Source organism: Triticum aestivum, chromosome 6A (assembly GCF_018294505.1).
Source record: "Triticum aestivum cultivar Chinese Spring chromosome 6A, IWGSC CS RefSeq v2.1, whole genome shotgun sequence".
NCBI classification, from domain to species: domain Eukaryota; kingdom Viridiplantae; phylum Streptophyta; class Magnoliopsida; order Poales; family Poaceae; genus Triticum; species Triticum aestivum.
In genome coordinates this window covers 587846039-587868814 of record NC_057809.1, presented here as the reverse complement: position 1 = coordinate 587868814, position 22776 = coordinate 587846039, and the positions used below count along the sequence as shown (strand labels likewise).

The following is a 22776-nucleotide window of genomic DNA, read 5'->3' as shown; positions in this document are numbered from 1 at the left end:
CATCGGTCCTCCCAAAACAGGGAGGATCTCCCATCTCCAATCGTAGTTCTTGCTGCCGCTCAAAAGAGAGCCAGGGATTCCTTAGGTACCTTTATCTGAAACTCACACCAGGATCTTGTAGGGTCGGCTCGCTGTAACCATGTCCATCTCGCCTGCATTGCACAGTTTAACCATCCAAGGTTGGGAATATCAAGACCTCCAGCCCATTTAGGGATGCAAACTGTTTCCCACGCCATTGCACAATTTCCACCGTTAGCTTGGGCCTTGCCGCACCACAAGAAACCCCTACAGAATTTTGTCATTGCCTTGATCGTTTTTGGCGGGACATCCAGAGCCATCATTGCGTGAATTGGGATTGCACAAAGAACCGATTGTACCAGGAGGAGGTGACCACTCTTCGGCAGAAAGGTGGCCCGTCAGGTGGGAAGATGAGAAGCTAGTTGGTCCACCAGTCCTTGGAGCTGCGATGCGGATTGCTTCTGGATTGTGAGCGGTAGCCCTAGGTACTTGCGTGGGAAGGATCCCGCCGGGCTGCCCAGTGTGGTACTCACCACCTCCATATCCACGTTAGAGCAGCGGATTGGGATTGTCGCGTTCTTCAGTAAATTTACCTTGAGACCTGATGCTTCTCCAAACAGGTGCAATACTCTCGAGCAGGTCCGCAATTCAATGTCTTTTGTCTTGATAAAAATCATCACGTCGTCCGCAAACATGGACACCCTTTGCTTCATTCCTTTCCTCGTAAGTGGAGAGAGGAGACATCTTGCATGGGCATCAGAGAGAGATCTACAACATACATAATATACATCCATCACACGAACGACATAGTTCATACAAAAACACACCCTAGGACATAGTTCATACAAAACACAGCTAGGACATAGTACATACTACCTTCGTACCAAAATATAATTCGCTTATGCATTTCAATTGAACTGTAGAACGTATTATATTTTGATATGGAGGGAATAGTTTATACACATCGTCCATGACATACTTCCTCCGTTTTTAAATATAAATCTTTTTAGAGATTTGACTGAGGGGGTAGATCATACAGACATACATACTAGGATAGCACTAGGATATTTATTAAAACCTAGAAACATCACCGGCGTCCCCCAAAGTGGACGTGTATGTTAAAGGCTCAAAGTCATGCCGGACTCGTCGTCTTCCTCCTGCTATTCGGCGAGGGCTTTTGCTTGGGCGGCGGTGGCAACTTCAATCCCTTCGGGAGTGCCTTCCCGTTCTTCTGGTGGCGGTGGAGGGCGCCTGACTCTTGGGTAGTCAACAACAACCATTGGAGGATACCGCAGACCACTTTGTCGTCCTTAGACCGTTAGACGCGCCACGTACGCCGGAGTGCTAGACGCAACGCCACGGACGAGTTGGATGCGACACTGCTGCCCCACCAGCACCAGGGTGGCAGGGACGTCATGCGGCGGGTGACGGCATCTCCAGCTGCGCCTTTAGGAAGGCCTTTCCAAGCGATTTTTTCACGCCGGCGCCAAAAAAACGGTTTAGTCGCGTTCCAGGAGCTCGATTTTCGCTGGCCTGAGCTGAAAACAGCGCCGGCGGACCCAGACCGAACCCGGCGCGCCGGGGGGCGCCCAGGAGCGCCGGGGCGAACTGTTTTGGCGCGAAACAGCCGCGGGCCCGTCGCGTCAGCAACACGGCGCCTCGTCTTTCCCCAACGGCCTCGATTCCCGCGAAGAATCAATGGCAAGGCTGCCGCCGGTCAGCCTTGCCATTGATTCCTCACGGGCGGCGCGTCACGGGACGACGCGCCGACGCCTCCCCTCCCTCGCACGCGTACAAACGGGTGCGGCGCGGCTATATAGCCGGTGGTCTGCACTCGCCTGTGCCCACACCAGCCCCGCCCCTCGCCGCTGCCCAGCTCCTCCATCTCCCTACCTCTCCCGAGCGCCGCCGCCCAGCCCCTCCCTCTATCTCTCTACCTCTCCCGAGCCCGTCGCCATGGCGGAACGCTACCCTGGAGATGAGGCGGCGGCCAACGGCTTCGGTCGCCGTTCGCTCCACGAGCAGGAGTCCTGACTCCTGTTCCAGGCGAACATCCCGGCGCCGTCGGACATGCGCGCCGGGCCGACGGGGTGGAGGCTCAGCGCCGGGGGAGTGCCCATTCCCCCGTTGCCCGACGTCGTGGCGAAGCCGAAGTACTTCGCCGAGAAAGTCGAGGTCGTGCGCGCCTCCCTCACCGACGCCCAACTCTCCCTCCCCCAGTACGCCGCCGACAACCACGCGGCTTGGGCGGCGTATTTCGAGCGCCGCCAGCAGCAGCGCTTGGCGTCCACCAACGGCGCGCCGGTGGCCGGCGGCCGGCAGAACAGCGAGGGGCGCCACCTGTGGTGGGGCGTCCCCGGCCGCACACTCGAGGGCGTGCTGACTTACCTCGAGGGAGGCAACGACCCGCCGTTGGCGTACCCGGCGAGGGCGGCCGCCCCGGCGCAGCACCGACGCGCCGGGCCATGGGCGCCAAGGAGGTTCGGGTCCTCCTCCTCTTCTTCCTCCTCCCGATCTTCATCGCACTCCTCCGGCACTCCGGCCCTGCTCGGCGTCAAGGCCGAGCCTGCGGCGGAGACGCCGCTCGGCCGGCGCACTCGCAGCGCCGGCATCGTCATCAACGAGGGCGGCCGGCGCGCCTACTCATCGGCTCATCCTCCGCGCTTCGTCAAGCCAAAGACGTAGCCGGGGCTCGCGTCGGTGAAGACGTAGCCGGGGCTCGCGCCGGTGAAGAAGGAGCCGGCCGCGCCGGTGACGACGGAGCTCGACGACGACGACGCGGCCCTGGAATGGGCGCGCAGGGACTCCATAGCGATGGAGAAGGAGCGCCTGGAGAAGGCGAAGGAGCGCCAGCGCGCCGCCTGCTTCGCTTCGCGGAGCGTCGACGCGGCCGCGACGAAGGCGGAGTCGTCATCATCTGCGACAGCGACGACGACGACGACGATGCGCCGCCACCAGTCCACCATGGCGACGCCGGGCAGGGGTCCAGCAGGGGCGCCGGCGTCAAGGAGGAGAAGGCCGACGACGACGATGGCGGCGACGGCGGTGACTTCAGCCCGTTTTTCCTTTAGATTAGTTTATATATATGTGCTATGTAATGAAAATCCGCGAACTTCGCCGAAATGTGCCGAAATTTATCGTGTTTGGCCGAAATTTATCGTGCTTGGCCGAATTTTATCGTGGTTAAGCCGAACTTCGCTGAACTTCTTTTATTTTAAAATGTGCCTGGGGGCGGCCCTGGGGCCGGCGGCTGGGGACCAACTCGCCCCAGGCCCAATTTTTGCGCCGGCTCGCCCCCAGACGGCGATTTTAGGCGCCCCCTAGGGGGCCAACGGCTGAAGATGCCCTGAGCACCCAGCGTCAGGACGGCACGCGCGGGGATGGCGCGCAGCTGCTCAGCCCGCACACGCGGCCTCCGGTGTCCACCATTGACAGGTGGAGGGCGAGCTCCGTTCTTCGCCGCCTGGAGCTTCCAATCGACGCTCTCCAATTCCTCCAACCCCACCAGCGATGGAAGACACTTCTGTTGGTTGCGATGCGAGGTAATATCAAACTTGTTATGGATGTTCACTTTAGTGCTTAAATTTGAAAAATATACCGAGCTAATTCTAAAAGTTGGCACAAATGTGCAAATACGATGCTAAATCCAGTGCAGCCACATTCCTTCCATCCAACGCCAAATCTGCGATGGGTGAGGTCCTAATTCTGCTTCCAAAAATGATCTGTTTGGATAATATACAGCTTTTACCAATCTTGCACTGAGAGTAATTGGACCTTGGGGAAGTCTCCAGGCCTGTCGTGCCAGTAGAGATAAGTTGAACATCTCCATGTCTCGAAACCCTAACCCTCCAAAAAAATTTGGTCTTGTGCACACATCCCAAACACCCAGCTAGATTTCCTTCGACCCCTCTTACTGTCCCACCAGAATTGCCTAATCATTGAAGAGTAAGTGGCATAAGCTGGCCAGACCACCCAGCAATTCTTCGTGCAAAATCTGGCCCCTCGTCCTTAATATCTGTAAGGGGAAAAAAGCTTGTACTAGTTAAATGGGTTGCGGTCAGTGCAACCCATTTAGCACATGTTCAAATTTTTACAAAAATCTGTAAATTATAATCACACTAATACATATACTACTAATCTAAATTTTGCACATAATTATTTTTAAAATAAAATGTGAAATTTCTGTAGATTATAATCAAAATAAACGGATGTAATTTTACAAAAACTCTATAAACCATGACATGCCATGTTGTGGGTTATAAATATTTGTGGTACACAAATATTCATGTGCACACAAAATAAATACATAGATGTATGCGCATACTATTTAGAAAATATTATTAAAATAAAATCCATGAGTGTTTAAAAATTTCAGTAACTACAAACATTTCAAATATACAGTCATGGATTATATTAAAAATAATATAAATGTATGGTGAATACAAATATTTGTATACATGCATGGTTATATTTAATTTATAGAAATTTATGGATAATAACATTTACTAAATATTTACACATATTCACAGTTTATGGATAACAACATTTATGAATTATATTCATAGTTTTCATATAATGTAAATATAGCCCTCAAAAAATACAATGTAAATATAATCCACGAGTGAATATTCGTATATATAAATTAAATTTAAATTATGAATAATTTTTAATTATACAAAAAATATTAAACAGCATACTTATGAATTATAAAAATGTGCGTGTAATTACTCAAATGTTGGAATAATTAAAATATTATTTATGAACTGTAATTTATAATTACAATTTTAGAACGAGTCCAGCGTATTTTTCAATTTTAGGCACTAAAGTGAGCATCCATGTCAAGTTTATGCACCACTGATGATATTATTTCTTTCTTGATCTTGGAAGTCGGTTTACTTGGCAGTGGAGGCTAATAAATCAGACGGGCATCAAATAGCTGCCAAAAATAATAATTCGAATTGTTTGATTACTAGGTTATTTTTTTCATTTTCCAGTTATGAACTCAAAGTTTACTACTACAGTGTACTCCTATGATCCAAACTTACTTGACTGAAGACAATTTTCAAGTGAAGTACATCAATATAATCTTCAAGCTCTAAAACATCATGCTAGCTGCTGGGGCTTCTGATGTTACAACAGGTGACCAGCAACTGCCGGTGCAAGTCAGGAGGGCGAGGGCGATGGTGCGGCTCGGTGAGGATAGTGCATGACAACTGAAGATCAGGACGAAGCTCCACATGTACGCAGGATTTCGACTGGTGGACTTGGCACTCCAATGTCTGAAATTGCCAAGTTCCCTCCATCGTAGTGTTTCTCCACATGTCTCACGGTCAGGGAGAAATACCTTTTGGGCAAGCTATCTAGGTCATACAGTCATTCAAAAGCTTGAAAATTTGCGTAGTCCATCTTTAGGTGTAGCTGTTTACTCGTTAAGACTAGAAAGGAGACCACAAAAGTTGATCAAGATCCTCTGCCGTTGCTGTAGGGGCATAATAAATTTCCACACAGGTATAATAAGACTAGGAAGGTTGATAGTGACCATCTAGACTTGCCACTCTCAAGTCTGAGCTGCCGATTTCCCGTCATCCCAGGGCAGTTGCCAAGAGCCACATTATTCAGTGCATCCAAGTGCATCAAGATTCTTTTCCAGTTCTTGTCCATCTTAAAATCCGATGGTATATACTTTGTTCCAGTTGACCCAGTTTACATGACAGAAGACTACAAAAAGGTTCACAGAGATGCTCTGCCGTTGCTGCAACGGCATATCATTTCTAAAATTTGTCTGGACCAAAGCTCTGTTCTATTGGTTTTTAATAAATTTCCAGGAAGCACCGATAGATATGATCACCTTATATGCATTAACTACTAAACAAAGATGGGCCGCATTAACTACTAGACAAAGATGGGCCGTTGTAGAATGTTGAAAAACGGTAGAGTAGACTTGGAAGGGAGCTTGATGTATGTGTGAATATATAAGCATGCTGTTATGTGTGACCTTAAACGAACTTTGCATTGGCAACGAAACACCTCATTCGGTCGAGCATGTGTATTGAGGAGTTGCAACTTTTGAGCCACAAACAGCTTCCGGCGATGATCGAAATGAATTGTGCGCCGTTCCTTCCATCCCTTCTCCTCCTCAGCCTTACCTTGGCAACCATTGCCACCTGCAATGACCAATTCTTCTTCTCTGGCTTTACACAATCTAACCTAACCCTGGATGGTAGTGTCGTGGTCACACAAGACGGCCTCCTCGATATGTCCAACGGCACGAACAATGTCAAAGGTCATGCTCTTTACCCCACTCCTTTGCGCTTCCGCGATTCATCTACCGGGAAAGTGCAATCATTCTCGGTCACCATCATTTTTTGTATCGTCAATACATACCCTGGCGTGGCTGCTAATGGGGTGGCCTTCTTCATTGCCCCAAGCAAGAATTTCTCAGATGCACTGCCCGCGCAATACTTTGGGATCCTGAAACAGAAGAGCAATGACAGCCTCTTGGTAATTGAGGTTGACACCTTCTAGGACCCCGAGCTGCAAGACATCAATGACAACCACATCGGCATCGACATCAATAGTATTTTCTCCTTTCAATCTCATACGGCTGGCTTCTATGAAGACTCTAGTGGTGCCTTCAAGAACCTGACGCTGAATGCCCAGATGGAACTACAATTGTGGGTGGACTATGACGAGGAGGAAACAAGGATCAATGTGACCTTGGCTCCACTCCATGTCGGAAAACCCTTGAAGCCACTATTGTCTGCAACCTATGACCTCTCAACTGTGCTCACGGAGACAGCATATATTGGTTTCTCATCTACTGCTGAACTTACAAACACTAGTCATTATGTTCTTGGATGGAGCTTCGGTATGAACATGCAAGCTCCGTCCATTGACATCTCCAAGCTTCCTAAGTTGCCTAGTGTTGGCGAAAAGGCCCAGCCAAAGCTCTTGGCGATCATCCTCCCAATAGCAACTGCAGCATTGATCATGTCTATCGGCACTCTCGTCATTCTGATGGTGCGAAGAAGAAGAAGAAGGTATAGTGAGGTGCGCGAGGATTGGGAGAGCGAGTTCGGCCCACACCGATTCTCGTACAAGGATTTGTTCAATGCTACTCAAGGATTTAAGAGCAAGAACCTGGTTGGAGCAGGAGGGTTCGGGGAGGTATACAAAGGGCTGCTTCAGTTTTCCAAGAAGGAGATCGCCGTGAAGAGGATGTCCCACGAGTCGAGACAAGGGATGAAGGAGTTCATCACCGAGGTTGTTAGCATTGGCCGGTTGCGACATCGCAACCTAGTGCAGCTACTTGGTTATTGCAGGCGGAAAGGTGAACTGATGTTGGTGTACGACTACATGTCAAATGGCAGCCTCGACAAGTACATACACTATCAACAGGACGACAAGCCCACCTTAAATTGGGCTCAGAGGTTTCAGGTCATCAAGGGTATCGCTACCGGCTTGCTCTACCTGCACGAGAAGTGGGAGAAAGTCGTGGTGCACCGGGACATCAAGGCAAGCAACGTCCTCCTCGACGATGAAATGAATGGGCGGCTCGGCGACTTCGGCCTCGCCCGGTTATATGATCACGGCACCGATCCACAGAGCACACACATGGTCGGCACGATGGGGTACCTTGCCCCCGAGCTAGTGCGCACGGGCAAGGCGTCCCCTCTTACCGATGTGTATGCCTTCGGCATGTTTCTTCTTGAAGTTACATGTGGGCAAAAGCCTGTCAGGCAAGGTCCTACAGTGGAAAACCAGGTTTTCTTGGTGGACTGGGTCCTGGAGCACTGGAACAACCGACTGCTTAGCAGGACGGTGGACGCACGGCTCCAGGGTGACTACGGCGTTGACGAAGCGTGCCTCGTGCTGAAGATAGGACTTTTGTGCCTGCACCCCTTTCCTGGTTCGAGGCCTAGCATGCGACAAGTCATGCAGTACCTCGACGGCGAGACCCCTCTGCCAGAGATGACGACGACGCAGCTGAGCGTGGAGATGCAGGGGTTGATGCAGGACAGCGGGTTCAGCACATCCGTCATGTCTTACCCCCAGCTGATGTCCAGCTTTGGGGCAGTGTCCGACCTCTCTGGAGGACGATGATATTCATGGTGTTTGTGATTGTTCTCGTCTTGGATGTTCTAGCTTGGCATATGAGTATGATCAATTAGATGCTCACGTATCTCTGCACTCATGCTCATAATTCGCTTCTATTTTCCGCTAGAGATGAATTTACTATTGCTTGATGTTTGTTTTAGAGGAACTGTCTTGTTTTGAGGAATTTGGGAGGAATCCATTCTTATGGAAAATGCATGGGTCGGTGCATGTGATCCTATTAAAAAAAACATATTTATCAGAAATTGAAGATATTTGTGTGTGTACATTTGGTAATTATGTGAGCAGTATTTGTTTTTTGCGGGTAAGTGGTATTAAATTTCCGTGCCCACTTCTACTCATTTATTTTTTGCGGGTAAGTGGTATTAATGTTAGTGGAAAAATCAAACAAATAGAATATGAAAAGAAAATTGTCTTATGACATTTCTAATGATATTTATTTTGTATTCTAAATTTAGGAAAAAATCTATAAATTTAGTCAAAGTTTATGAAATTTGACTTTGCAAAAAATCTATACGCAATACATTGTGAGACGGTGGGAGTACTATTTTACTACATTGTTCTAAAATTACTATAGTTTGTACACTTACTAAAAATGTGAACTTTTTATTACGAGTGTAGACGTTTAGAGAAAATGTGAACTATAGTGTGTGCATGCACCCGAGTGATGAAATCTTTTAGAGAAATTGTGATGATATGCTTAATAAGGGGATATTATTCCTTAACTTTTTTATTTTCATGATAAAATTATTATGGAATTCTATGTCATATTTTCATGCTAATATTTATTATGAATTCTGAAATAAAAATTATTCCGGAATCTTTACATTGTTTGCTGAAATCACTACCAGGTGCGGCTAAGGGGGAAATCATCTTCTCAATCGTAATGACGGTCAGCTAACGGAAGTGGCAACTTTGGACATAACGCAGAATTTCAGAGTGAAGCGTTTCGGTGCGCAGGCTCATCTGCACCTGGTCTAGAAAAAAATCAGAACAAATACTAAAAAAATTCAAAAAAATCCAAAAAAAATTATGTGGTAGATAATTTGATGCGTGAGGTTCGATTCAATTTTTAGATCATCTGGACATCTGAGCAGCTCTCAACAAAAAATACAAATCAGGTCAGAACAGTGTGTGAACAGTAAAAATGCTCCGGATTTGTCTTTTTTGCCGAGAGCTGCTCAGATGTCCAAATGATTTGGAAATTGAAGAGAACCTCAAACATCAAAATATCTACCACACACAAAAAATTTGGAATTGTTTGAATTTTTCTAGTATTCGTTTTAATTTTTTTCGTCGGGATGGGTGCAGCTAAGCCCGGGTGGATTACCGAGAATTTCAGTGCTATATTTGAGGGAAATGTTGAGTGACATCTGAACATACGCCAATATTTTAGTCTCACAGTTATGACACGATAGAAAATAAATTGACGGCGCATGCATATGTCCATCCACAGTTGTGAATCTTCGCCACCACTGCAGCTGCTCAGTCTCCTTGCTTCCTTTTGCAGATAGATTCATGAGCTACAACCACACCTGTCCATAATAACCTGCTGGAAATCTCTAGAGTAGGCTATGTTGTCTCCGGAGTACCCATTAACGTGTGCCAGATTACCGATTACCTGGAGCAAGCCAACCCCCGTGGCCGCCGCTCCTGCCATGCTTTACACAACCGTAATTGTCATTTGCCACCGTGACCGCCGGCCGTGCCACTCATTTTCCTCGCCGTGATCTTCAAACCAAAGCACAAAGAAAAGCTGCCTTGCTGTGTTGAGCAGCCTTAAAACCAAGCGTTTGACTTTGCGAAAAGCAAACCTTCATTAGCAAGCACACCATGGAGACGGCGACCCCTTCCTGGCCCTATATAAACTGGTCTTCCTCCGCCGTGCCGTTGCACCAAGAGAGTCAGACCAGAGGTGAAATCGCAGTTAAGACCATAAGCAAAAATCACAGGAGAGTGCGACGAGAGGCGAAAGCAGAAGAAAGCGAAGGCGAAATCCATGGAGGCCACCACCTCGCCGACCCATCTCCTGCAGCACTGCTCTGGCAGCGATGAGCTGGGACGGTCTATGAGGGTGTACTCCGCGGCAACCGGGAAGGTACCGTTTGGGTGGGAGGACGAGCCAGGGAAGCCCAAGAGCCCGCCAAGGGAGGGCGCCCTCCCGCCGCTGTGCCCGTCGCCGGCGATGCAGAGCGCGCGACTCACTGATGATAAAGACAGGCGGCGACGACGGAGTCTCAAGCGCCGGGCAGATCAAGGTGGGTTTGAAGGGTGCCTGCCTGTGAAGTTCCAGCTGGGGAGAGCCATGAGGAGGTGGGACATCGTTTGCTACTTCAGAGGAGAATGATTCTCCAGGGGCAAACATTTACCTAGTGAAAATCTAACTATTCCTGTATATTAACCAGCTGTAAGGAATAACGACTTCTTTTTCCCCCTGTTGCATTGATGATTCACCGACATAGATCAATCCAATTTAGCACAAAGAAACAGGTAAAATGACACAGTTGTCCGGTGAAAACAATGATACCACAGATACATAGAACAGCATATTATGATCTTCATAACTGTAATAATGCTGCAGCCACATATGCAATCATCACAAGAAGTTCCATTCCATGTGGTGCATGCCTGAAAAACATACTAAGATAGAAACAGAAATGTTAAGCACAGGCAATTAAGAAACGGTTGAGATACACAAACATTGCTCTTGATGCTCACCAAATTATGTGCAGAAACATCATGTAAATTTCTAAACCACATTTCCAAAAACACGCCACCAATATCTTTTCCTGGATTGTCGACAGAGCAAATGATGAAAACGAGAACTACATGTCTTTAGTCTTCAAAGTTTGGCAAAGTAACTAGCCATCAAGGTTATACATGCTTGGTAGACAGTAGAAGCTCAACCCTTGCTATGGCCGGCGAAGAAGTCAAATAGTCCACTGCAAGTTTGCAATCCGGCAACGAGGTATACTGCATTGATACATGATCCTGCAAAAGGCCATACGTTTCCATTAGCTAAGCAGAAAATGAACAGTACTCGTTAACAATGTGGGCGCAGTTGTGGTACATATCCATGAGTTGAACAATTTCCTGAGAGTGAGCTAACTTGAAGGAGTGCAACTAATAAATAGTCCACATATTACTAAGGAGATCCAAAAAATCTGAAACAAGCTTATCCCCATGACAAAAGCATCAGAGCAAAATCCATTAACAACATCAATCAGTTCTAATACCATAAATGTATAATCAACAAAGCAACTTCAAAAAAAAATCTACTTACAGACATTACATTCAATTGAACAAGATCCGTACGATGAAGATGTGGATGTGGATGGGGCAGTGGCACCAGCCCTTGAGGCGCCATGAGGCTAATCGCTTGGAACTGCTGGGGCTTGGATAGGGATCTCGGCAGTAAAAAATTGGGAATATCTTGCCAATCTTATGTGCTCCACTAATGCTCAGGTAACCTACGTTTCAGAAATCAAATCTTCTAATGTTAATACGGCTAATCTAATTAACTGTTTCGATGTTGTCGAATGTTGATAGTGTAGTAATTCCATCAGGGGGGCTCAGGAAGTCTATGGCCCATGTGGAATGATGATGTCCAAGTTAATGTTCATACTTCTAGCTTTCGTGAAGTATTAGCCTCGGTTGTAAGAATGGCCACTAGGGTAGAGTTTGCACTAGTTTGCGTCTACGGTGCTCCCCCACCGTCAAACTAGTCAGATCTGGGATCAAATTGCCTCTTTTGTGTATGATAACTTAGGCAAGCCTATCTTATCTATGGGAGATCTCAACAACACTCTCTATGATGTAGACAAAAGCTCTCCTATTGCTGCTGAGCTGGAGTCTTGCTATCACTTATTTTTTGGGTGTGTTATTGCAGCTGAATTCTGGAAAGCTATTTCTAGACTAACTGGATATGGAGGGGATATCAATATGATGTCTTTCTCTTCCTGTTGGTCTAGAGGAGATGGATTTGCTGCAATTAATATTATTCATGCAGCTGGTCTGTGGGCTATCTGGAAAACTCACAATGACACGGTTTTCAATCCTGTTGCTTGGCCTGGGATGCAGGTTATATGGCGAAAAACTGCGCTGAATCTATCTACGTGGGGATGCCTATCCTCAGGCCATGTCAAGGGCAGGCTGGAGTGGTGTTCGAAAGAACTGGAGCTGCTGGCAAGAAGCCCCCCTCTTCTGATGTGGCCAGATCCTGGCTGAAGTGGGAAGACGGGAAAAGGCTTCGATGTGAGTAGATGCTGGCCGTGTGTTTGTCGTTTGCTACTATAGCTGTGGGTGCTATCTGAATATTTAGGCTGTGTGAGCCATGTGGGCGTTTCCTTTTATGTTGTCTTCAGGACTAGTTTCTGTTTTCTGTAGCGCCTGGTGTGGTGCTTTTGGCTGAAGCAGTGAGCTGCTGGCTTCCGCGTGCTACCCTTGTAATAAACTGAGACCTTTGCTTCGTTCTGAGTAATGGAGCAGGGGCTGTGGCCCTTTTCCTCTAAAAAACCAAAAGCTCTCCTAATGTTAATATATACCATATGCGTGCATTTTGTGACCTTGTTAAGCAGTGTGGCCTAATTGATTTAGTTTTTAGTGGTCCTGCTTATACTTGGACTAACAAGCAGAACCTATTTAGGGCATGTACAATGCATAGCCTCAAGGTGATGCCTCACATGCCATGTAGGATCGGATATGACGTAAAGTAGGTTCGGATAGGGAAGCGGGATCCTCTTCAGGAGGCGGGTGCTTGAAGAGAAAAAGTGTGGTCCGGTGACAAAAGCTGAAAATGCTGGAGTAAAAAGTAGAGATGCATGTGTACTAAAGCTTTTATTTTCTATTTCTTAATGAGACCCACTAATGGTAGCTTGCATTGGGGAGAAAAAATAGATGTAGGTGCTTCAAATTACTTTTTGTCATGGGGCATATGTAACCATATGCCACCATTGTACATGCCCTTATGAAAATCTAGAGAGGTGCTTGGTTAATGCTGAATGCTGTGGCTTCTTCCCTAACACTGATGTTTATAAGGTTCTATCATCATCAGTGATCATACACCTATTTTGGTGTCTACTGATAATAATTTCACAAGCCCAAAAGGAGATTTAAGTTCGAAAACTGATGGCTTATAGAAAATTATTTTCAGTCTCATGCTAAATCTGTCTGGAGAGGTATTGCTCACAAGCCTTGGGGATTCCTCTTATCGGACTTTTTTTACACGTTTTATATCTGAAATCATATTGTACGATCTCAACAGGATATGAAAAACTCAATCAATGTAATAACAGGCTAGAAGTACAGAGCCCTGTACAGCAAACACTGAGTTGTGTCAAGGAACAAATATAAAAAGAAAAGAGTTTTGTTCAGGAATAGATTTATGATAATAAGCTTCAAGGCAAGTGAAGGGTTTACAAATATCAGATATGCTGTCACGCTATTGCTCGGAACTAGATAAAACTTAAAACATATCATTTCCTATAGTCAGTAATCCTATATAGCAATTAAGCATAACCTTGTCAGTGACAAATAGGTGAAAGGAGCACCATCATCCCCAGGATCTGAAGGACTTTACTTGAATAGATTTACCAACAACATACCTGATTAGTAGGATTTCGACTACAGAGAAATAACAAAATGGTTTTGAAGTTGAATTTTGGAAAGCAGACATGTTCCATAAATTTTTGACAGGTGAAGCAGACAGTAGGTCAGACCAATAAGCAATACCGTAATGAAGATAGCCTACAAACAGAAAATGATGAACTACTAGAAACGTGGGGATTCAATCAAATAGATGAACAAGAAAGAACTATGATGTTAACTTCAAAGTATATGCCCAAGATGTTTCCTTCTATGGCTCTACAATTTCTAACCCCACTATCCGCATTTGTATGTACCCGAAAGAGAAGACAGCAAACAGACATTTAACATACGAGTCAGAAAGTTTAGCATTTATACGGTGCACCCCATTCAGTAAAGAGTCAGAATTAACATGATTATATGCTCGTCGCTACAATTTGAGCTGTGCCCTTGTTCTACATCAGTTCAACATGATGCTCTGTAACTTTTTTTCAGGATATAAAGAGTTCTTTGCACAATAGTATAATTCAAAATTCACAAATAGCGGAACAGGTTTAGCATAGTTACACTCCACGCATATTCAAGAGATCTACAGTACATGCTTTTCGCTATCATTCACATTGGGCCGTAAGCTACAGGCAAGCAAATGCAGAACTGAAATCAATTACAGTTGAAACGAAAAAGGGCAAGGAAAATCAGGAAGCCTACCTCCTCAGCGGTTGACCTCGGGCGGCAGGGGACGGTTGAACCCGCCCCTGCGGTTCATGTACTGCCGCGGCTGGCGCTTGGTGACGGCGCGCACGCCGCTGACGTCGGCGCCGGGGACGTACTTACCCTTGGTGGAGTCGAACCCGACGGGGATCCCCATCATCTTCATCATCTCCAGCTCCTCGGCGTCCACGTCCCCGTCACCAACCGGGGCCGGCTCCTCGGCGGCCTTGGGGGCGGAGGGGGGGTCCGGCTTCCTGTCCTCCTTCGGGTCGGCGACGGGCGACACCTCGCGGCGGCGCTTGTGGCGGCCGGCGTCGGGGGAGCGGGACCGGTGGGGGTGGGAGTGGGAGTGGGAGCGGCGGCGGCGGGAGCGGTCCCTGTCGGCCGAGGGGGAGGGGGAGCGGGAGCGCTTGCGGGCGCGGCGGTAGTCCCGGTCGCGGTCGCGGTCCCGGTCGCGGTGGCGGTCGACGTCGCAGTCCCGGTCCCGGTCCCGGTCGCGGTGGCGGTCGGCGTCGTGGTCGCGCTCCCGCGGCTGGTCGTAGCCGCCGCGCTCGCGGGGCCTCTCCTTGTCGCGGCGGCGGTCGGACATTTGTTCGGCGAGGAGGGGGGGATTCGGACCAGCTAGGGCTTGCTCCTTCGGCCTCTCGTCGGGGTTCCAAAGAGAAAGAAAAAAAAAAGGGCGGTGTCGCGTGCGGCCGACTTTGGGGAAATTCATTTTGGGACCGTGCCGGGCCGCACTCCCCGGTCCAGGCACGGCAAAATAAGCAAACAGGCCGGCCCACCAGCCCCTCTGAGTTTGGGCTGTTTAAAAAAAATAGCACGGTGCATGCTGGCGAACAAGCCAACGGCAAACCCTATTCGGCGCTGAAGGCATCCGTTATTGGCGTTTTCGTAAATGGGCACATACCCCCCCCCCCTCCGTGCGGGGTGACCCATCTACTCTTTTCTGTTTTCCAAAACGGAAAAAAAAGTGTGGGTGTGTGTTACCGATAATGCTAAACATACAAAGAGTTACACGCAATTACATGCTGACTAGGATTTTTTCTTTCTAACTAACCACTCCCTCCCTGATTTTCACAGGGGTGGGCACCTCCTTCCCCTTAACCTCCAATCACAACCCATCTGTTTGTGAAACCCATGTAAACTTATGTATGTGTAGCATTACTCGTGTGTTACGGCTCAAACCGGCGACCTCATGCTTCAAACTAGGATGCAATAACCACCCCGCCACCAAATCTCACGTGATTACTTCCATATCTTTATTCTTCCTTTTTTTTCCTTTTTTTCTTTTTTCTTTTTCCTTTTTTCTATTTTCTTTTTACTGGTTCGGTAAACTTTTTTCATATTCGTAAAAAAAATCAAAAAAATCAATGATTTTTTAACCAACTAAGTTGAACGATACCCAAGAGACTTTTCAACCTACATAAACTTATCCTACTGAATTTTTCTCACAATTCCTCTGTTGATGCACTACCTATTGATGCTTCACATCTAAAGCAAACGTATCGAATGGACCTTTCTTCCAACTTTTTGGTAGGAAGTATCCCAGAAACATTTGGAGAAATCAATATGCTAGCCTACCTAAATCTATCTCATAACTCCTTCAAAGGCTCAATTCCAGGACATCTCGAAAAACTAAAAGGCTTAACATCATTAGACCTCTCATTTAAAAATCTCTCGGGCACCGTCCCCATGTTCCTTGCCAACTTTACTTACTTGACTACCTTGAACCTCTCATTCAATAGGCTAGAAGGGCAAATACCTGCGGGTGGTGTTTTCTCATATCTCACATTGCAATCTTTGATTCGGAATTCCGAGTTATGTGGTGCTCCACGCCTAGGATTTCCGCCATGCCTTGATATACCACGCTCAAGTAATAGACACTTGCTATAGTTTTCACTCCCAACACTTACACTAACTGTTGGCGCCATTGCTATTTGTTTCTACCTATGGTTCATGAAGAAACTTAAGAAGGGAGATAACAACGGCTCTATTGATCCAATTGATGTCATAGGACATCAGATAGTCTCCTACCATGAGCTCATGCTTGCCACCAATAATTTCAGTGAAGACAACATCTTGGGATCGGGAAACTTTGGAAAAGTCTTCAAGGGGCAACTGAGTAGTCGCTTGATGGTCGCAGTAAAAGTTCTCGACATGTAACTGGAGCAGGCCAGCCGAAGTTTTGACTCCGAGTGTCAAGTGCTTCACATGGTGCGAAACCGCAACCTGATAAAGATACTCAGCACGTGTTCCAACCTTGACTTTAGAGCACTAGTGCTTCAGTACATGCCAAATGGTAGCTTGGAGATGCTCCTACACCAGTCTCAGAGTTCATGCCGCCTAGGGTTCCTTGAGAGACTAGGCATCATGCTCAACGTGTCCATAGCAATGGAGTACCTCCATCACGATCACAATGAGTTGATCTTGCACCGTGACTTGAAGCCTAGCAACATGCTATTTGACGAGGAGATGGGGGCGCACGTAGCAGACTTTGGCATTGCAAGGTTAATTCTAGAGGACAACTGCACGACATGTGCGAGCATGCCTGGAACAGTTGGGTACATGGCACCAAGTACCTAATCAGCCACCTCTTGTTATCATGCTCAATCAACCACTTATAGATTATGTATCCACCTAAATCAATATGGTTGAGTGACTAATTTCCATTTACAGTTTTATTGCGTAGAGTACGGGTCTCTCGAAAAAGCATCGCGGAAGAGCGACGTGTTCAGCTACGGAATCATGCTTCTTGAAGTCTTCACCGGGAGGAGACCCACGGACGCCATGTTCGGCGCACAGTTGACCCTCCGGCAGTGGGTCCCTTAGGCATTCCCCGCGGAGCTTCTTCGGGTCGTGGGCGGCCAACTACTGCAAGGATCCTGCCTTTCTGGCGGAAGCTTGGACGATGACCTTCTCGCGCCCGTGTTGGAGCTAGGTTTGCTTTGATCCAGCGACTCGGCTGACCAGAGGATGACGATGTGCGATGTGGTCGTGGCGCTGAAGAAGATCAAAGCCGAGCACGCCAAACGGACGGCAACGATTCCGTGTAGTGTTGTAGGGTGATTGATCTCCGGTCGCTCATTCACAGCCTCGCAGCCCGGCCGTTATGCCTGGACGTGCGCGCGGCTCTTAAAATACGCAAAAGTGACTTGAGAAATATAAAATCTGTGGAGAAGTTCCTGCAGCCAGGTTTCCATCATGCGAACCACCTCGGCCAAATCAGTTCATCGGGGCAACGCCATCATTCTTCTACACCTGTAATGTCGGAGGACCAGCAGTGTACTACTCTAATCATAATCACAAAGGAAAGATCGGAATTGTACCAGTATCTCCAATGAACTCTTCTTGATGACAGCAGCAACAGGAATGCATGGCAACAATCATAAACAAGTGCTCCGGCAGACGGCAGTACGTGCAGCGCAGCACATGGAGATGGAGAGGGCGACGGACAGTTACCGGAGCCACCAAAAGCACTGCAACATAAAACATGCAGGGCTGTACCAACGGCGACCAGCGCCGCCCGCCCCTCCCTTTGTGCCGGCCACTCGCAGCCATTCAACCACCGGTTCAAACAAAAGCAATGCCACTGCATCCCAATCGCTCGCCCAAAAAGCACAAGGTTATTTACAAACCCATGTAGGTAGGAATAGTTCCATTTCCATATGTTGCTACAAATCTACTCATGATATGATAGACACCAACAGGGGAGGGATTTCGACCGCCCCGCCGCGGTAAAAATAGATAGGAGGGGGGCAGCCAGCCAAACTAACAGGCAAAATGTGACACCCTTTCGAAAAAAGCCGCAAAAACTGGCAGAAACCGGATGGTGTTCATCAGCTGCTGGTGGCGACTATGGGGCTGAATGTCACGGGCCACGCCCCTCGCCGGTTGGTCTCGCCGTGGGACGCCGACCGGCCCAGGCTCGACCCGAACCGCGAGCACCGGATGAGGCACGGGTTGGTGTCCATGGCGCCCATGCAGAAGGACGGGTTCAGCTTCATCGCCTGGCAGCTCAGGGACCGGAACGACGACGACCCCATCGGCGGCATGCGCATGCCCCCGCCGCAGTGGAGCTCGCTGCTGGCCCGGTACGGATGGCCTCCACCAGGGGCCGCCGAGTCGGAGCTCACCGCCGGGCACGTCGCGCAGAACGACAGCGAGAGGCTGTTCCGAGGGAGCTGCTCCCTTATCGGGCTCGTGCCGGGGAGCACCGCGAAGGAGGTGATCGGGTGCCGGCAGAGCGGGCACGGTATGGCGCCCGCGGGGTTCGCCGACGTGTAGCTGGTCGAGCAGAGGTACAGGGCGCATCTGGTGCAGAACTCATGCTTGCATCCTGCACAGGTGAAAAGGCTCGCAGTCATTAACCGAAAGCAAGACAACATGCTTACTTTTGTACTCCCTGCGGTTGTTGAGTTACCAAGTGGATATGTGCCAGAACATAAAGTGTGAGCTGATTGATGAACTTCATATGACACTCATGCTACAAGTACTTTGATGTCCTTTTGTTGAAGATGAAATCATTTCCCGTAATCTGACAGTTTGCTTAAACTATAATAGCATGTGAGTAAGATGTACGACTATATTTCACTGCATACCTTCTGCAGCAACAGAGCAGCTCCCATCTAAGCAGACGGCACATGGGTCAATACATACAGGTGACTTGTTTAGGTACCTCCAACCACACTCCCTACAAAGCAAATAGACACCTAACCATCAGATGTTACCACTAACCACAATAAACACTGGACAGTAGTTTAATATGGGAGTGTTAAAAAATAGAAGCCACAATCTTCATGTTTCCAGGGTTAGGGACAACATAGCAGCCTGATCATACTATAAGAGACCAATAATTATGCAAGTCAATAATACATATATGAACAGCAACAGATGACAACTTATAGGAAATAATGTTCATTTCTCTATTACATTTTTTCAAACGCAGACTACAGAAAAGGGAAGATAACCTATTTAGCAGCAGACTTTCTTGTTTTCGATAATGGAGATATTGTGCCCGGCCTTCTCAATCAAAGATACGGACAGCCTCAAAAACTTATTGCATACTTCTTCTAGAGCTAAACAAACTCAATTTGCACATGAGCAGGCCAACTGGAAAGCAGAAAGTTCAGCTTTTTGCAAGATTTAGTACGCACTGACCTGGCAATGTTCATGATACTCATAAGTGGGAGGCACAAATATGGAGAAGGAAGAGTACGTATTTGACCCCCTGGCTCATTACTCAAAATTTCCTCAATAGAGTTTCTATGCCATGACTGAGCTACCATTAATGGTGTTGAGCTGCATAGGGCAAATGAACAACCAAATCATAATGAGTTCAAAAGGACTGACAATTCTTTGTATGTAGAATAAATTCAAAATCATACCCACTAGCATCTTTGGCAGCAAGGTTGGCTCCTCGAGCAATAAGAAGCTGCATTCAACAGTGCATGGTTAGCGGATATTGAGAAAATCATCATACATCTAAACAGCAAAGTTGCCTTCAGATTAGCAGAACATACTTGACAACATACAGCATTTCCACCACACGCAGCATAATGAAGTGGGGTGCTACCTGATCCTGTCAGATGAAAGCAAAGGAATTTAGAAGTTCTAACACCATCATATATGCATTGAAGTATAAAGCTGAAAAATACCTATTGAGTTGAACAGAAAAACAGTTGTGAAATACCTATAAGGTCGATAGTTGTTCCATCTTCAATGGTGACCTCAGAAACAGATGCTCCCAGGTCCAATAACAACTGTACACACTCTACATGGCCATTTAACGCTGCCATATGAAGCGGGGTTAGGCCTCCATCTGCTTTCCAGTTTACCATCTTGACCAAACCACTGCCAAGACAGGTATGTCACTGCATGATTCATTTAAGAAATAAATGAGAAACAAGGAATGGACCCAACATACTCATCATCAAAATCAGCATCTGAAACTTCCTCAGACGATCTGTGGTTCGTCTGGTTTAAGAAGTTTGGGATGCTTGGCACATAATCTGCAAGCACGAGACGAAGGCACCGGGCATGACCATGCAGTGCAGCAAAATGGATAGCAGTCCCGCCATTCAAATAATCTGTCCTGTGGATCTGAAAGACATTTCGCCGCCTCAGGACTACATATCCAAGCAGTAAAATGAATAGCAGTGAAACAGCAAGAAAAATGCTCACATTTGCATTGAAGAGCATCAGTGTCTGAACAACCTCCCAGTGGCCATATTGGCAGGCTTGCATCAGAGCAGTCTACACATAATCAGAAACATACAGGATTCAGTACAGGTTACTGACCAACTTCATCTCCGATGTCGAACTGAATGAAAATTACAAAAATGCACTAGCAGAGATTGAGTTTACCTGCCCCCTATAATTCCTGAGGTTGATCTCCACGCCGGATTCGAGCAACAGAGAAACAATCTAGACATGGGAACAGCAACAGACAAATGTGAGTGTGGTTCCTTTGCCCAATCAGCACAAATTGTCAACAAGTTCTTTTGAATGCATAAGTGTCAACATTTTAGCCAGTCTGGAAGACAAAATGACATTACCTCATGGTGACCCTGCGCCGCGGCGTAGTGCAGCGGCGAGTTGCGGCCGCCGAATGTGGAGTAGCGGGCCAGCCGGGGGTTGTACTCGAGGAGCGCGCGCGCCTCCTGCAGGTCGCCGTCCCGGGCAGCGGAGACGAGGCGCTCGCCGGAGGCCGAGCACCCGAAGGAGTTGCCCACGAGGCTGAGGAACCCCATGGATGCCCAAAGACGCGGTCTTCACGGCCAGAGCACCTTTCCTTTGGCGCACGGGAAGGCCTCGTATCAAATGCTCCCCGAATTCCTCAAAAATCAGGGGGGCGCCGTTGGGGAAAGATGGCAAGAACCCGCCGTCCCCAAGAACCGCCGGGGTGGCTCGCTGGTCCCGATCGAGGCGAGCGGGACCGAGACCGGCAATTCCCCTCCGAATCAGCCCCAAATCCCGGCAAGAAAAGCAGGAGACCGGAGGGGGAATCACTGGCGGACGCCGCCTCGATCCTCAGAGCGCCCGCCCGCCCGCGATTCCAGCGATGGGGGGATGGATGTGGGGGGCGATTTGCACGAACGCGGGCTTGCAATTCGGCGAGGGCGAGGCAGGTGGACGGAATAAATGATCTGATGGAGACGGCGACGTCGACGAGATGCAGTGCGGAGGGTGGTGGTGGCAGGGAAATCTCCACGGCACGTCCCTCTCCGGCGTACACAGTGGTGCTTCCAAAAACTTTATATCGGCTTAGAAAAATAGAACAGCAACTAATCAACGAACGATAATGACTTGGATTTAAATTTGAATTAAATCACCACGGCGATGTGCGATGGCGACTCTGATCTCAACAAACAAGATAAGACATGGCTTGCTTTACCTTTTCCAACCTGCAAGATAGATAGTTGTGGGTGACAAAGCTCACATTTGGTGTCCCCCTCCCTATTGTTTACCTCTGTTTATCCATCATGGAGTTTGCTTTTTCTTTGGTTTTTGAGATAGATAGATGTGTTTGCTATTAGATAATCGCCCCTTGTGATTTACGGACGTGGTCAGCGACAGCCTCCCGCGCTATTTATTGATTGCAAATGAAAGGTACCGATAACGCTAGGGCGATAGAAGACCGAGGGAGAAGACCACGTCGGACCGATTATTATTTGTTGCTTGGTATATCTCATTGTATTTTAGAATGCAATCAATGTCAACCTCGCGCGCAATTGATTGCAAATAAGGCGTAGCGGTAACGCTACATCGAGCGAAGACTGAGAGAGAACACCTCGTCCCCGTGGTTATTTGCTACTGCATATACCCCAACCGAATTTTAGAATACAATCAATGCCAACGTCATACATGACGCATCGATGAGTCACGGCGCAGAGTGTCATCGACGCGGCAAGACTCGCAAAGGTGATCTCAACAGAGTGGTTACGATTATGGAGCATAGTCGCCTCCAACACAGGAGCGATGTCACTGCTTTAAAACATGGTTCACGTAACCTCTACACGCTATTGAATTGCAAAGTAAAAGTGTCACCGATGCTACATCAGCTAGAACCTGAGAGAGAAGAACTCTGCAACAAAGGTGGATGTGAGAGCCATTCTACTTCCTAGAGGCATCGTAGAGGAACTCCACTCATATCCTTGTTGTGCTTCGATGTCCTCAATGACGGTGTTGATGGGGGGATGGGCGCTGCCGCCGCTCGGGGTCGTAGAGCTGTCATTTGCTACGCCTCATTGTTCTTATGTGGACTTTGGCATTGGCTCTTTGTTTTGCCACCCAAGCTCATATGTGTCTGGTGGTGATGGTTGATGGCAATGTAGTGAGTTTCGTGCTTTT

The 22776-nt window shown here is 47.8% G+C and overlaps 2 protein-coding genes and 1 pseudogene across 3 annotated transcripts; 1 reads left to right on the top strand and 2 right to left on the bottom strand.

Moving 5' to 3' along the window:
• LOC123128731 (uncharacterized) overlaps positions 1 to 8121 on the top strand; it is a 33799-nt pseudogene extending 25678 nt beyond the window's left edge.
• Positions 8122 to 10558: 2437 nt separating this feature from the next.
• On the bottom strand, positions 10559 to 15108 carry LOC123128729 (U4/U6.U5 small nuclear ribonucleoprotein 27 kDa protein). Of its 2 annotated transcripts, XR_006463406.1 has the most exons (3): positions 14425 to 15108; positions 10852 to 11124; positions 10559 to 10773 (listed from the first exon to the last, which is right to left on the bottom strand). XR_006463406.1 is itself a non-coding variant. In XM_044548816.1 (2 exons), the coding sequence occupies exon 1, from the start codon at positions 15014 to 15016 to the stop codon at positions 14429 to 14431; it is 588 nt and encodes a 195-aa protein (XP_044404751.1). In that variant the 5' UTR covers positions 15017 to 15108; the 3' UTR covers positions 10818 to 11124; positions 14425 to 14428. The 2 variants fall into 2 exon arrangements, 1 of the variants encoding a protein (XP_044404751.1); XM_044548816.1 differs by lacking the exon at positions 10559 to 10773 and having other exon boundaries at positions 10818 to 11124.
• Positions 15109 to 17756: 2648 nt separating this feature from the next.
• Positions 17757 to 21943, bottom strand: LOC123128728 (probable E3 ubiquitin-protein ligase XBOS32). Its single transcript, XM_044548815.1, has 11 exons — positions 21821 to 21943; positions 20982 to 21689; positions 20791 to 20850; positions 20608 to 20679; positions 20351 to 20526; positions 20117 to 20277; positions 19947 to 20005; positions 19812 to 19858; positions 19585 to 19725; positions 19026 to 19117; positions 17757 to 18763 (listed from the first exon to the last, which is right to left on the bottom strand). The coding sequence occupies exons 2-11, from the start codon at positions 21174 to 21176 to the stop codon at positions 18264 to 18266; spliced, it is 1503 nt and encodes a 500-aa protein (XP_044404750.1). The 5' UTR covers positions 21177 to 21689; positions 21821 to 21943; the 3' UTR covers positions 17757 to 18263.
• Between the last annotated feature and the right edge of the window lie 833 nt (positions 21944 to 22776).